At 34.8% G+C, this 17,128-nt stretch overlaps 1 protein-coding gene across 9 annotated transcripts in view; it reads left to right on the top strand.

Annotated features, from left to right (window-relative positions):
- ATP6V1H (ATPase H+ transporting V1 subunit H) overlaps window positions 1-17,128 on the top strand; it is a 241,057-nt gene that overhangs the window by 110,953 nt on the left and 112,976 nt on the right. For all 9 annotated transcript variants that reach the window (XM_081070986.1, XM_081070992.1, XM_081070988.1 and 6 more), the window contains 2 exons: window positions 6,526-6,623; window positions 13,599-13,791. In XM_081070986.1, the coding sequence (XP_080927112.1) occupies window positions 6,526-6,623; window positions 13,599-13,791 (291 nt within the window). The remainder of the gene's footprint in view (window positions 1-6,525; window positions 6,624-13,598; window positions 13,792-17,128) is intronic.

Here is a 17,128-nt window from a genome sequence, read left to right as displayed (position 1 = left end):
ATTTCATATATATTGCCTGTCAGATTTCCAAACCAATTTCTGTATCCATGAACAAAGTATGAGAATTCCAGTTGTTGCAATTGCCTACTGACACGTGATATTATCGTTATTTTTTAAGGTGAATGATAGGGGCAAAAATCACACATACAAGATTAATAATCATGAAACATTAAATAGTTTTGGGACTGTTAATTAGCATTCCTCCATTTTATGTAAAACTGGCTTCTGGAGTTTATTTTAGTCAATTAAATGTTGGAAAAGTTCAACTTGGTTCTTCACTGATATACCCCTGTATTGTGCATTTTCACTTTCTGTGGGTCAGATGCTTTTTACTGCAGTGTAGACTGGTTGTTTCCAAGTGACCGTGATTCCAAAATTTATATAAATATTATCTTTACTCTTTCTCATTTAGTTTGTAGTTAAGTCCCAGCATTATGGAGACGGATATTGAAAATTTGTTTGTAAACATTTTTATAACATTAGTTTTGTTTTGGTACAATTTCACTGAAGTTTTTATGTTTATCTTTTGTTTCCTACTTTGTAATCTATCAATTCTTGAAGTACTTTGTAATTCTGCAGAATATGGGTCTCGGAGACCATATTCATCAGGAAGGCAAAGTCTGTCAGTTGCTGTATTCCCTATGACGATGATTCTATCATACTGTAGGAGAGTTTGCATTTTCAGCAACATTGGAAAATTTATCCAAATGATACTCTCTTAAAGGTATTGAAAGTAAAAATAGTTTTTCTCTGCCATTGAGGTTTGCTGCAGTGAGAGTGCATTTTGTGGCCAGTTCACAGTCGGCGCAGCACAGAGAGATCTAGCTCAAACACGAAGAGAATGGAGTCCTAATGCTGATCCAAGATTTAATTCACTATTTTAATTTTAATAAAATTGTATCACCTTTTGAAGCCTTGGGTTACTTACCTAAAAACAAACAAAAAATGGTATAGTATTTCCCTTTTGTTTAAAATTTTAATTTTTTGATTGAAAGTACTCTGAAAAATATTACATACATGTTAATAAGTTGTCTTAAAGAAGTTCTTTTTTTCTTTTTTGACAGTTTTTTGGTTAGTTGTGAGAGTTCAAAGATCTATTTTGACTATTGAAAAAACAGAAAAAGTTTACATCAAAGAATTATGGTTGAATGACATTCAAGCAAATAGTATTTGGGAAACAATATAATGAGTATCTAAAACATCTTTTTTGTGTGTATACATTTTTGTTCAGTCAGTCTAAATACAGGTTGCTTTTTTGTCATTGGATAAATGAATTACTTTAGTAATTTAAATGGGAACTAAATCTGGCTAACTGAGCTCTTTTACCATAAATATTTTATAGTAAAGTAGGATGACATAAGGTGTAGCTAAAACTGATTAGCAACTTACATTAGTTCTCAAATTGAGATGACTTAAATAAAAAACAAATACTAGTTGGTTATGTACAATCCATAATTACCAAACAGATTTACTTTTGGCTACAAAAAGAAATAGGATAATAGCGTTATGTTATATATATTTTTCAGTATTGAATATTATCAGTATAAAAATTTTAGTTAAACTTTTAATTATTGAACCATATCTATTAAAGCCCCATTCATTTGAAATTAGTGTAAGAATGAAGTTTGTATTTTTTTTGTTCATTCCAGAAATATTTATTGAGTGCCTACTAGGTCCAGTGCATGGTGCTGAAAGCCTAACTGAAAAAGATGGGCATGACTCCTGCCTTCATAGGGCTGCCTTGTATCCTGGGGAGGACAGCATTAGACAAGTTATTACACACTTCGATTATTTTAGTACAATGTGGCAATGCTTGCACGGGTCCTTTGAGAGTGTACAAGGAGTATAATCGTATTTGTATTTTTTAAAAAAGATGTACATGTAATGCACAGAAAATTTCTGCAGTGTTACACAGAATAGTGGTTATATTTTACGATTGAGGGATGATAAGACTGACATTTTATGCAGTTCTATACTTATTGGATATTTTATGATAAATATGTACAAAGCATCTCATGTAAAATTCAGGTCAATAAAAATCATGTACACAAACAATAAGGTTCCACACAACTTGTCAAGTCATACCTCTGGTTTATAACTATGCTTGATACCCAAAGCCGATCATATAGGCACCCTCCTTGGGAGTTCTGAGCATGGGAGACTCAGGGAGAGGCCACCTGGGAAAGGAGAGGTTCTAAGGGAAGGCACAGAAATGTGATTCCTTATTTTTTTGTTTCTTGCCACATTTCTGTTTGGAAGGAGCAGTATTTGATCATATCAAATACTACCTCATCATTTTGATGGTTCTTGATATTGTCCTATAAGATAGATGATTTCTCGGCCTTTCAGTTCTTGTTCAGTTTGTCTTTGAAATCTTGTAAGATTTCTGGATTTTCTGTTAGCAATTACACCTATTTCAAAGAATACTTTTTCAAAGGTTGTAATTTATGTGAATAGAATAGGAAATTCTAGCAAAAAGAGAAATATGTACAGCAAGAAAAGATGAAGGTTAGTGTTTGCATTGAACAATATGAAGGATGGTAATATATTTATATCTTATTGTCCTGGAAATCAACTTAAGGGTAATGATAATATGGAATTTGGCGAGCTATATATAGGTAGATCGATCTATAGATAGATAGATCGATCTAGCTATATATCTATCTTTTATGTATCTATATATAAAAACTATCTTGCTAGGCACAATACAAAAATAACTTGGAGAAAATATATTTAAAAATTTTAGGTTCTACTTTTTTCCTTCTATAGCCAAATGGCAAAGTGGAAAAAAAATATGATCAAATGCAATGAATTTTTAATTACTCATTTAGCAAAACAAGCGTTTTTAAAGTGCTGTGTTTTGTTTTTTTTTTACCAGGGACTGTGCTTAAATGATGAACTTAAAACAGACTCCTCTATTGCTTTCTGGTTAATGGGGATCACACACACACACACACACACACACACACACACACACACACACTCAGAGAGAGAGAGAGAGAGAGAGAGAAAGAAAGAGAGAATAGAGATAGAGAAAACAGATTTATATGTGGCACTATGAAAGTGATTAATTCTATCTGGAAAAATCAGAATACAATAGTAGATACAGCAGCAAACGTTGAATATTATATGACAGGTACCATTGAAAACTTTCATACATTAACTAATGAAATTATCCCTACACCCCAGGGCATTTGCTCTGTTATCTTCATTTTATAGTTAGAAAGCTCATTAAAGCTTACATAGCTTGCAAGTGGCTGAGTGTTGCTGGCTGGTTCTAGAGGCTTTGTTCTTAACTGTTTCGCGATACTACTGCATTTTCATGGTGGAGTAGTTAATATTTGATCTAAGACTTGCAGCAGGTGAGTCAATTCAAATGGAGGAGAATGGGGAAAGAGCTTTCCAGTTACTAGTTGGAGATAGAGATCTAATCCTCAGGTGAAAGTGATTGTTGGAACTGGTAATTTACGATCACTGATGATCCTAGCATTTGCCATGTTAAGTGGGGTGATGAGACATAAGGGATGTAAAATTTTGGTGATAATTCTTTCAAGAAACCTTCATGTATTGGGAGGAAGTGTTGTCGCACAACAGCCTAGCCAAATGTCCCTTCGTGTCTTTCCTTAAGGAAAGAAGAGTTTGTGAAATTGTGCCTTTCTGGGACTCTGTTCCATCCTTTGTTTACACCTTATGTCTCTCTGTCTGGTCCCCAAAAGATGGTTTGCAGCCAAAGACGGGTAAGATATCTCACGGGAGATACAACCTAAGCCAGGCGGAACCGAGTGGGGACCCCAAATGAGTTGCCTTGGACAAGTATGGGAAGGGGCCTTGCCTCCCCTTCCCCCTGCTTGGGAAAGTCTAGTGCCGGCTCTGGCTTTTCCCCTTGCACCTGTTTCCACTTCTCTCAACAGAGCTGTTACAGTGTGAAAGACTTGATCCTGAAAAGGTACATACTTTAGGTAAAAACATCCTGGGACCTTGTGCTTCTGCTGTTAACAGACAAAGGGTAATTGAAATAAACATATTTCTGTTAGGAAGTCTGAGCCTCACAGACCGTGTAAGAAACAATGTTGCTTTCTTGTAATTGTAGACCTATCAATAAAAACCTCCAGCCAGCTTTATTCTGGGCTCTAGCCCTTTGAGACTGAGAGACCCCTGACCTTCAGAGAGATTTAACTGCATTAAGTCTCTGTTTCTTGCTTAAAAACTTAACCCAAACCGCCCCTTCTCACCTCCTCACTGCCTTTGTTGCGCAGGACGGGACAAGGAAGAAAGATGCAGAGATTGGTACAGGTTTAGGGATAGATTAAAGATGAGTAAGGATTGCGTATATTTAGAGGCTGAGGAGAGGAAACCAGAGATTGAAGATATAGGACAGGGGTCTGGTTGTGGAGCATTATGTGGGAATAATGGTATATAGACGAGGCTATGGATCTTGGACAAGAAAAAGTCTACTTGTCTCTCATGTGAGAGAGGTAAGAATGGCTATAAATGGAGTTCAATTTGGGGAATGAAATGGAACTGAGTGAATCTCTTACTAATGGTCTCTATTTTTTCTCTTTCTACTGAGAGTGAGGGAAGAGAGTAGGATAGGATAGTAGTGAATATGTGACAGTGACTCTGCGGAATGACAGAACAGACTAAAATTGCTTGATGGCTTTGCATGGTTGTGCTATTGGCTGCAGCAGTATTGAATTACCATTGTGTAGTATTAGAAATGGTGACAGGTTAGATTGAAGGCCGATTATTTTCTTAAGAAATATTGAATAATTTATACATAAGACTAATAGGACAATGTAAGTGAAAGACAAAAAATGATAAAATTTACTTTAATTTAAGGCAATACTTCAATCATTTGACAGTGTTGCCTTCACTATGTATTTTGAAAGTAATTTCTGGAATAATATTTGGACTGCGTCAGAGTATACAATAGGAGAGGGTACAGTTTTAGAACCAGCATCTTTTATATGCTCACTTATGATGTGAATCTTGAAGCTATAAATAACAACAAAGAGTCCATATTTGAAATGTGTCATGTATGGTAATAATATGGTAAATGGACACAGAAAAGAAAGACTTACAGTGAATCAAGAAATTTTTATGTTGAGAGAAAATTGTTGATAAATGGAAGAGAAGAGAGTGCCCTATGTTGCCTTTTTATTGATGAAATGTAGAAACCTTGCTTAGTCAGTCTCTGTAATGGAATTCCTCTTTCACGGAAAATACCTGCTGACTTAATTGGAAAAAAATACGCTTTTTTCCCCCCCACCATGGAAAATTGTTTTAGAGCTGAAAATTTACTAGTTTTTGGTCATCAATTTCTGCTAATGTTTTGAGTTTTCAGGCAAATTATTACTAGATATATTGTGCTTTGGGGCAACTGTGTTCACTACTTTCTAGGTAAAATCTAAGATAAACTTTTCTTGATAACTTTTGATTATTTTACTGTATGTACTTATATCATTGTGTTTTTGTATTTGAGTGTCTGGAATTTCTTTGAAGTAGTAGAAGTATTAAGTTTTAACAAACGTTGTTTAAATTAAAACACAGAGATTAGCATCGTGTATATTAAGTTTTATGAATTTATAGAACATCCATATTTTCTTCTTCTTCATTTTTTATTAGCATGTTCTTTAAGGCTAGAGTCTGAAATTTAGTCTTGTTTATCCATTTCTTATAGCTATAAGGTTGATGGTAAATATTTAGAGAAGAGCCCAGGCCAGGTGTTACTACTGGTTTTGCTAAAATGGAGGAGTCTGTTACTTCCTGGGGATAGTATTCCTGTTTATTTCAAGTTTCAGATTTACCCACAACTTTTCTAAGACAGTACTTTTGAACTGATAGTTTTTACAATGATAGAGAGTCTTTTAAGTGTTTAATCACACTTTTTATATGTGGTATAGTTTTACTTTTTTCTTTTTTTTCTTTTTAAGCTTCCCATTTATTGAATTTCTAGGAAATGTCTAGCAGTATGATGAATTACTTTACTTAATTCTAACAATACCTTTTCAGGGTACTTGGGGTGTCATCCTCATTAAGGATGAAAAACTTGAATTTGGAAAGGTTCAGTAACTTGCCCAAGATCATTCAAATATAGGTCTGTCTCAAAGCATACACTTTTATCGTTTTAATTTTATTGTTGTTCTTTGGTATTTCTATAATTTTGAAGAGCAGTATTCTCTATATAGTGCCTGTAGTCAGAGGAAGTGAAACATTGCAAAGTAATTATCAAACCATATCAAAGATATAATTTCTTTGTTCCTTCATTTCCCTAACTATGCATATGTGTGTTAAATAGTCTTGAACTATATAGGTTTAATTTGGTAGAGAACATCAGCTTTATTTCTAAGAGGTAGAGAGAAAAGCAAAAATGAGGATTGACTTTTGAAAAAATATTACGATTTTTGGTTGTTCTGATGATAAGAAATTCTAGCAAAAAAAAAAAGTCCAGTCTTTTCGTATATGTATAATCTCATGACTTTAAATACGTTCCAATTTTAAAAACTTGTACTTCTTCTTGCATAGAGCTCTCAGTATGTTCAGTGTGTTGCTGGGTGTCTGCAGCTGATGCTTCGGGTCAATGAGTACCGCTTTGCCTGGGTAGAAGCAGATGGGGTAAACTGGTGAGTACCTATTTACTTTTAATGTAGAACAACATTTAAAAGCATCTCTCCTTGACATTTGCAAATAAATTAATACTGTTAATCACCCAAAAGAAGTATTTTAATTTTCTCATGTCTGTTTACAGTGGATTTTGCTAACCTTCCTAGAAATCAATAACTACCAGTTGGAATGTTTCCCCTTTTCCTTGCATGGTCTGTGCTATTATAAGAGGCTAAGGATTCCTAAAAACCAAATCTTGATAGAACAAATTCCAGGTACTCAGAAGAGATAAACAATTTAAAAAAGGTGGTAAATACAGGCAAAAATCAACAATAAAACGTCTTATGCCAAAAAGAGTGAATATCAGTCATTCTTTGTAATGCTATATAATCAGTCCATTCTTTGTGGGGTCCTCATTTGCAGGTCCAGAAACATTGAGGTTTTGAGGTCTTTTCAGGTTTAACAGTGTGTTTTACAAACAGAACCCATTAAACTCCCAAAACAAACAAATAAAATTATTTTACTACCAGAAAGCCAATTTATTTAGTGAGAGATCTTACTGCTCTTTAACGAAATATTCTTTTCAGTTAGTGAAGACATTGTTAATCTGTTGGAAAATCTATACAGGAAGCTAATTTATCAACAGAAGGTTGCGTGGTGAGCAAGGCTTGAGAGCAGAAGAGTTGACTGAACGATCCTGACGCTGTGGTAGGCTTATGCGTCCATCTCCAGTTTAGGAATGTACCTGCCAAAGGGACCATATACCCTAGATCTTCTCAGCCAATATTTGCATGCGATTTCTTAGGGTGGGTTACTTCTGCAAATGACTGTTCTTATGAATTACATTTGAATTATCATAAGCTACACTATAACCATCAACTCAATAAATCAGTAATCTTATAATAATCTGCAAAATTTCTATCTATTTATACATATTTAATCCCCAGTATGTCAGGAAAAATAGTCATAATTTGCTATCTAGAGCCTTTGTAAAATATATATTTAATCATTTTATGAATAATTAATAGAATTAAGGAAAAAGAGATAGTAGAAAACAACCATTAGAAATTTTAATAAGAATTTTTACATAGCATACCTTTTGTAGTAAGTAAATTTTGGTGCACAAACATCATAAATGATGAAAGAAAACCATCATATGTCCTTTTAGCAAAATGGAATGGTCCAGGTTTTTGTTGCAATACTGTTTTGAAGTTTTTCATGTTGAATGGCTAACTAGGTGAAAATACCATATTACCTTTTTGTCCTTAGAAATATATTGCTCATTCATCGATTCTCTAGCTTGAGATATAGTCATCTGAAGACTCACAGTTTAAGATTTCACTTATGTGACCAATTTCATCATCATTGTTATAGAATGGAGTGCTGTCTGTCTCTTTGCTTTCAACTTCCAATTTATCTACAAATAGTGAAATGCCTTCCTCAGGTAATTGTCATTATAGGAAGGAAATAAAAAGTTCTGAATTCTCAGCTGTGTTCATACTGTGTCAGCAGACTCAACAGAGGGACTCAGAGGACTCAGCATTTAGTTGTTCTCATGGCTGAGGTTTATTACAGAGACGGTGTGGATATGCAGCTGGACCATAAGGCTGAGTCTGGAGGAATCCATGTAAAGCTTTCTTAGTGCTCTTCCTTCCATGAGGGGATTGCATAGCACACTCTTCCCCCAGCAATGAAAGTGCAACAACATTTGTGTAAGGTTTCTGCCCAGGAAACTCACTAGGCACTCCACACCCACAGTTTTTATTGAGGTTTGTTAGGTAGGCACCCTCTGCCTAACACTGCAAAATTCCAGACTCTAGAAGCAAGGCCAGGTGTTCAGCATAAACGTTGTTTGTGCAAACAGTTTAGGTACAGTGAGCCACCCGTATCATTTAGGAAAAGTTTTGTATCAGTGTAGGGTACTGTTTACCAGTCAAGTTCTCACAGCCAGCCAAGGGCCAGCTTTGCAGGCAGATTTTTCTAAGGATAACAGTCAGAGGATGATGATGTTAATAAAGGTTGACTGGAAAGATAGTGATTCTAGTCTTTTTACCTTCTTAAAAAATGGTGCAATATTTTGGGCAATACAACAAAAAAGGATAATTATTTACTTATCTATTTATCAGTATTATATTGTCTTCCTAAGTGATTCATTATTCTCCAACTTTCTTATAAGTTTAGTCTTTAAATGTTTTTAGCATAGTTGGGAATAATGAATGGATAATGATGAAGTAATATCGAGGATGATGAAATAGTGTAATTCTCTAAATTATATATAACATAAAATCTCAAAGTTTCCATAACATACCTTAGGTTTAAAATAGACCTGTATGATGATTGCAAAATAAATGGAATTTTATTCTATGAAACAAAAAGTAGATTTTCTTTTTGTTCTTTGGAAGACTGGTAAGAGAGTAAAAGTCACGAAACAAATTTATACAAAGTTATAGTTGTAGTTATAACATAGTTATAATTGCTCAAAAAATAAACTCAAATACTAAAATTTAGTTCAATAAACTGTAAAATCAAGAATAACCAAATGCTTCTGTTCTAATTACTGGCACTTAGTATTTTGGAGGACAGTAAGCAATATTAACTATTCAGTTTAGCAACAAGAGCAGGGATAAATACAATTTAGAATATTTCATGTTCAACCTACACATTTTAGTGTGGTAGTGACCACTAACAAGATTAGCAATAATCAAATCAATAAAGAGACATTTAGGGTGAGAATAGGCATTAATAAAGGAATAATATGTTAACTTGCTGATGGTATAGCAATTTAGAAAAGTCATTTAATCTTCATTTTTTAAGAAATGAAACGTGTACTTTGTACTTTTCAGTATCTTTTGTTAGGATTGAAAGTTTTCTTGTACTTTTTTTCTGGTATTTCTCAAATCACAAGGAGAATCATACGAGGAGAAATAATTTTCAAGTGTAGCCTGTTTGAAGAGAGTAGAAGAGAATTGATGTTTTTAAAACCCCAGTATATTTTTATCTATGTAATTTTCTTTCTTTCTTTTTCGGTTAAAAACCTGTTACATGAATGACACAGCACTATTTCTGAATGTTTGCATACCGATATAAGAACAAAAATGTACTTTGCATATTGTCTTGTGTATTGTTAACTTCACTAGAAAGTTTACAGTTTAGCACTGATTTTTTAAAAAAATACTGGAGCTGAAAGGGGGCTTTTACTGGGGTAATTCCCTCTACAAATTCATCTGGCACTTATGAACATTCATACCCTAATATTTGAAATATTTTGTAAGTATAAAGAAGCATACAAATGAAAGCTAAGTTTTTGTTTTTTTTTCTTTTTTTGAAAGCTAAGTTTTTAAAAAAAACCACATCAGAACATTACATTATTGGGTGACATTGCGTGATGAGGTGTGAGGTGCTCAAGGCTTTGAAGAGCAGCTGCTAGCTAAAAGTGTACAAATCAGCCAGTAAACTAGTTGCTTTTTCTCCCTACTCCCTGCATTGGCTTGATTGAAAAAACAGAACAAAACACCTTAATTAAAAGACAAAACAGAACACTAAAGTTATTTTGGCCTCATGGACCTTGGCCTTCTTTCTAATCTTGGATTTGACAATTATTTGTATTTTTTGAGCTCTCTGCATAATGTTGTACTATATATTATGGGAACACAAAGAAACATACATGGTCCTTTCCTCTAAGAAATTTACAGTCTTGTTGGCAAGTATTATTAAATACCTAACACAGGTAGCATTTAGGAGTCTACAACATCATTTAATAACTTTTTCAGGGACTTTAACAGTAGCACTAAACTCACCACTTTGAGAGGGTTAGCAGAAACCTAACTGGTAATTCATGCCTGCCCACTCATTCTTCAGGTCTCAGCTCCAGGGCAACTTCCTCTGAATCCTTCTCTCCATTGCACTAGACTCAAGTTCCTTGAGAGCACAGGCATTGTCTGTTTTTCCAACTATTATGTCATTATATCCCCCATGCCTTGCACCGTACAACATATATTTAGCATGTCCTTTATGCTCCACTGTATTCAGAGTTAGGTCTCCTGCACCTAAGGGTATCCCTTCCTTATTCTGGTAAACAGGAACTTTATTTTGCTTCATTAGAGTATTTCTTATGGTTAATATTTGGATATAGAAGACTTCTCCAGTAATCATATATATATATATATATATATATATATATATATATATATATATATGTAGTAGACTAATTTTAAACTCGCTTAAACTTCTCTGCAGCATTCATCGTTGACCACTCCTTCCTTTGAAACCTTTCTGTCTTGGTTTCAGCAATAGAATATTGGTCCTGAGCTTTCCTTAATCCCTCTGGTTATTAAAATTTTTTTACTTTAACAGAGATAGTTTAATGTGAAGAACTGTTATCTAGGTTTCTGAAAACAAACAAGGGTTCTCAAGTGTCAGAAAGATAGGAAGTACAGATACTCCTAAAGCTGGGTAGCAAAGGTAAGAAATTGCAATTATTAAATTTACACGCTTCAAAACGGGGCTGTGTGAAGCTGCAATTAGAATATTAGACTAGGTAGTACTGCTTATCCAGGACTTATGTCTCTGAGTTCAGAGGAAGGGTCACATAGGTTGGGACTCAGAGGGCTGGTGCTGTCTCTGAGGGTGTGGAGTGAGGCTTGTTCTGCTAGAGCTGTTGCGAAAATGAACTCAACTGCTGCCCCAGGAAAGAACGGTTGCTGCCAGGGTGAAGAAATGTTGCAGAAGTGATCACAGGAAGCCAACAGGAGAAAGTCTCTCTTCCTCTATCCTGCAGTCAGCCCCGAGCATCATCTCCTATCAGCAGAGCCAGCTGGTAAAGTAGATATGTGGCTTAATGTCTCAGCCACAACATCACAAAGCGAAGGGTAAAAGGCTTACCTTAATAACTGAAATAATCAAAGAACAAAGGAAATTGGGTATTAGGGTACTAACAGAATAAAATTACATGATTTTACACCTGTTGAAGTATTGACATCAATATTAAATAAAAGCAACTCTTACACAATAGCCAAATATAGAAGACTCATAGGAGAAATTATGCATGAGATAAGTAAGGCCAATTCAGCAAATTTGTAATTATACAAATGACGAAAATGGAGAAATGGCACAAATATAAACCTTCCAGTCGGCTACTAGTTATAGATTGTAAAATTAAATTTAAAATTACTTATAGTAGTAGATTTATTTTTTAGAGCGGTTTTAGCTTTACAGAAAAATTGAAAGTGCAGTAAGTTCCCATATACAAGGTATGATCAAATAATACGGTAAATGTTTACATTTTAAAAAAAATTGATTACAGTTAAAGACACATTGCCATTAATCCCCCTCAAAATACTCCTCTTCGCTTCCAACACGCTTATCCCATTGTTCTTGCTACTTTTTGAAGCAGTTCTGGAAGTCCTCTTTCGTGAGTGTCTTTAGTTGTACTGTTGTGGCTGCCTCGATGTCCTGAATCAATTTAAAACGTTTACCTTTCATGGTCATACTGACTTTGGAGAAGAGCCAGAAGTTGCACAGTGCCAGATCTGGTGAATAAGGTGGATGAGGATACACAGTAATGTTTTGATTTGACAGAAATTGCTGTACCAGAAGTGATGTGTGACATGGAGCCTTTCTGTTGTGATCAAAAACTATGGTGAATGCTGAAGCTGAGTGCCATCCAATGGAAAGGCAGGGGTCTTCAATATGGGAAGGGGCGCATCAAACCTTAGTAACAGTTTGTGACAAGTTTCAACTTGTTCGGTGCAGTTGGTTGAGCATGAGCTACGGTTGTGAGAGAAGGTGTGTTTTAAAATGTGCCATAAATCATCCTCCATCATGACATTGCTCCGTGTCACGTATCGCAAAACATTATGGTGTGTCCTCATCCACTTTATTTACCAGATATGGTGCTGTGCAACTTGTGGCTCTTCCCCAAAGTCAAAATGACCATGAAAGGTAAACCATCAAATTAGACGACTGAAAAATGACCAAAGTGGGGTTAAGGGAAACTCAAACCATGTACAACATAAAGACTGAATCCTAATGTAAACTGTAAAGTTAGAATATATCAGTACTCCTTCATCAGTTGAAACAAATGTAGCATACTAATGCAAGACGTTAATAACAGGGAACACTATGGAAGGGCAGGCATACAAAGTGTGATCAAACAATACGGTAAATGTGTAAATAAAAAAAATTACAGTTAAAGACACATTGCCATTAATCCCCCTTAAAATACTCCCCCTCATTTCAAACACTCTTACCCCATCATTCTTGCCACTTTCTGAAGCAGTTCTGGAAGTCCTCTTTTGTGAGTGTCTTTAGTTGCGCTGTCAAGGCTGACTGGATCCATTCAAAATGTTTCTGTCCTTTGTTGTGTGAATATATGCGTTCCTCAGAGAAATTTCCTTAGCACTCCTCTTTGGTGTGATCTCTTTCATTTCCATTTTTCTTATCAGTAAAATAGGAGATTGAACTAGAAGCTTCTGAGGTTCTAACCGTGAAATTCAATGATTGGCTCTGTTAAATTCAGACTTATAATGGGTTTTTCCAATAGCATGCCCTCTTTTCTCTGAGTTTCCTAAATATTTTTAAAGCTGTAAATGATCCTCTTGGTCGTCAAGATTCAAAATCTTGATATAACATCTGACTTCACCAAGATGTACTTGGTGTCATCCATGTGTCACCAAGTCCTGTTGACTTTTAGCTCCTTTAATGTCTGTCAGATTCTTGTTCCCATTCCTACTGCTGTGTTGCAAATCTGTGTTCTCCTTCTCATTGCTTTTCTGCAGCAATTGCTGCTTGTCCACGTCCTGTGACTTTTGGAGAGGGTTAAGTGAAGCTGTGCTGCAAATGGCTCTGCATGAGTAGGGATCTAGCTTGCTTGTTATTGCTGGCAGAAAAGAAACTGAGGACATAATTTTGTTTCATTAGTGCAAAAAGAATGATCAATTATTTCTTTTTGTTGCACTGTTATATTAAATGTTTTCTTAATATGTGTTCCTTTTCAGCATAATGGGAGTTTTGAGTAACAAGTGTGGCTTTCAACTCCAGTATCAAATGATTTTTTCAATATGGCTCCTGGCATTCAGTCCTCAAATGTGTGAACACCTGCGGCGCTATAACATCATTCCTGTTCTGTCCGATATCCTTCAAGAATCCGTCAAAGAGAAAGTGACAAGAATCATCCTGGCAGCATTCCGTGTAAGTGTTCTGTGGTGTTTTTTTATGGTGCACGTGCATGTATGTGTGTGTATGTGTGTGTGGGAGAGAGAGAGAGAGAGAGAGAGAGAGAGAGAGAAGGAGGGACAGAGGCATTTTCACTGTGGAGTATGTTTGAGGGCTTTTAGGGGGTGGGAAAAAGTTGCTTGTTCTCTATGTAGTTATGAAACTATGGCATGTTGGTGAAGATAGAGTAAAATATCACTAATTTGTATTTATGGCATGTGGGAAGAACTGATTTAATTGGATGAAATGTATGAATTATAGAATGCTTGTAAGGATATATAATTGTATTACATTCAAATAGAGGATACCCTTTTTGTTGCCGTTTTCCAAGAGACTGTTATTGAGGCTTTTCTCTTATGGTGCCCTTAGTGTAGTATGGGGTTCTATTTTGGATTCTGGATTTATTGACTAGCAGTATTCTGAGACAGCTATAAAGATCTATAATTATTTTGAACAGTAAAGTTATTCTATTTAAGATATTAGAATTTTTGGCGATTATCTAAGTCAACTTTCTCTTTTGAATAGATGAGGGAGTTGAGGCAAGAGGGGAGCAGAGCTAGAATCTGAATACTAGGTCTTCTGTCTGCCAGGCATTTGTAACACAGAATAAAGTATTGTTAATTGTGGTTACTCAGAGCCAGTGCATTTGCTGTAACAGTTGTCTGTTGGTAATGTTGTTGGTTGCCTTAGAATTTAACGGGGCTTCTGAGGGATGGCTTGGCTGACCTAGTGTCTTTAAGGATGCTGCACAAGAGTAATAATAGTGGCTTTGTCTCATGTAGTGCTTATGCTGTGCCATGCATCATTCTAAGGTTTTCCATTTGTTAACTCATTTAATGCTTACCACAGCCATATAATATGGCAATTGTTGTTGTTATTGTTAGTATATTGGTATCATTAGTGTTAGTGTTATTCTCATCATACAAACTGGATACTGAGGCAGAGAAAGCAATTTACTGGTAGGTGGTAGACATACAAATCCAAGTTAGTTTCAGAATATGCTTTTAACCATTATTTGTTATGCTTTCTTTAAATAACCAACAAAACATAAATAAAAAGTAGTACAGATATATTGCAAAAATTTAAATAAAATCATCACATTTGCCAAATATAGTCACTAACATCTTTTTGATTTTTCTAAGCATGCAGAGATAAATATATAAATAGGTGATAGGTGTATGATTTTGTTTTGTGTTTAAAAATAAAAATGGCATCATATGATAAATACTGTCCTATAACTTTATTCTTAAAATGTAATGAATATATTTTCATTTTTTATATGTATAGAAATTCAATGTACTTTTTAATGGTTGTATCTGACTATGTTGATGTGAAGTGGTTTATTTAACCAGTGTCTTATTGTTGGGCATGTGCTTCTAGTTACTTATTGTTGGGAAGGTGCTTCTAGTTACTTTTACATATGTTTGCCCACTTTGATGAATATTTCTGTTGGATATAGTACTACAGATGGAATTACTGAGTCAAAGAATATACTTTGATGGATTTATGGATTATATTGATGGATTATATCAAATCACCTTTCAAAGATGTGCAAATTTATATTTTCATCAACTGTGTATTGAAAATGCATGTTTTTCCATTTTTTCACTTGCATTTAATATAATTTTTCTTTCAATTGTTAAAAAAATGTAGGTGAAAAATGAAATCATTGTTTTAAATTTGTATTCTGTTAATAAAGAGTGGAGCTGAGCATCTCTTAGTATTTTTATCAGTCATTTATATTCTTCCTATAAATTGCTTATTCATAGCATTTGTGACCTTTTAAATTTTAAAATTTGATGTGTAGGAACTCTTTTCTAGATGTTTGTAGTTAATAATAGTAATAACTAATGTTTGTTGACAGTTTATTCTGTGTGAGGCACTATTTTAATTGCTTTAAATGCATGACACATTTACTCTCCCCAGGACTCCATGCAATGGGCATTAGGCCACAAGAGGTAAAGTAATTTGTGAAAACAGACAGGAAGCAGCAGAGCTGGAATATAGATTCAGGCAGTACGACTCATACTCTTTACCTTCATGCTAACCTGTCTTTGATATTGACAATAATAAATGTTATAATTTACTGGGTGATTTACATGCATTGCCTTATTTACTCTTCATGATAATCCAGTAGGTGCTATTATTTTCATTTTGTAGTGAGGAAACCAAGACTTGGAGATATGGCTTCAAAGCTGTCTTCTTTTTTTTAAATTAAAGTTTATTGGGGTGACAATGGTTAGTAAAGTTATATAGGTTTCAGGTGTGCAATTCTGTAATACACCATCTATGTATCACATTGTGTGTTAACCACCCAGAGTAAGTTCTTCTGTCACCATATATTTGATCCTGTTTACCCTCATTTACCACCTTACACCCCGCTTACCCTCTGGTAACCAACGGCTAAACTATTGTCTGTGTTTATCAGTTTTGTTTATTTGTTTGTCTTGTTCCTTTGTTGCTTTCAGTTTTATATCCCATATATCAGTGAAATCACATGGTTCTCGACTTTTTCTGTGTGCCTTATTTCGCTTAGCATAATAATCTCAAGATCCATCCATGTTGTCACAATGGCACTATTTCATCTTTTCTTATGGCAGAGTTGTATTCCATTGTATACCATTGATGTGGTAGATATACCACATCTTCTTTATCCAATCATCTATCAAAGGACATTTTGTTTGTTTCCATGTACTGGCCACCGTAAATAAAGCTGCATTGAACAATGGAGCATGTATGTCATTATGGATAAATGTTTTCAGATCTTTTGGGTATATACCCAGGAGAGGGATTGCTGGGTCATATGGTAATTCTCTTCTTAAATTTTTGAGGAACCTTCCATAGCGGCTGCACCAGTCTGCATTCCCACCAACAGTGTTTGAGGGTTCCTTTTTTTCCACAGCTGCTCCGACACTTGTTATTATTTGTTTTGTTGATGATAGCCATTCTAACTGGTGTGAGGTTATAACTTACTGTGCGTTTTATTTGCATTTCTCTGATGATTAGTTATGTTGAGCATCTTTTCATATGTCTGTTGGCCATCTGTATGTTCTCTGGAGAAATGTCTAGTCAGGTCCTCTGCCCAGTTTTTAATTGGATTTTGTTGTTGTTGTTGTTTAATGGTATGAGTTCCTTATATATTTTGGATAGCCCCTTGTTGGAGACGTTGTTTGCAAAAGTCTTCGCCCATTCAGTTGATTGCCTCTTTATTTTGTTGATGGTTTCTTTTGCTATGCAGAAGCTTTTCAGTTTGGTATAATCCCATTCATTTATTTTACTTTTACTTCCCTTGCCTTTGAAGTCAAATTCATAA

Source organism: Rhinolophus hipposideros (genome assembly GCF_964194185.1).
Source record: "Rhinolophus hipposideros genome assembly, chromosome: 13".
Classification (NCBI taxonomy): domain Eukaryota; kingdom Metazoa; phylum Chordata; class Mammalia; order Chiroptera; family Rhinolophidae; genus Rhinolophus; species Rhinolophus hipposideros.
Note: the sequence above shows the minus strand (reverse complement) of the source record. Positions and strands in the feature narration are given on the sequence as shown.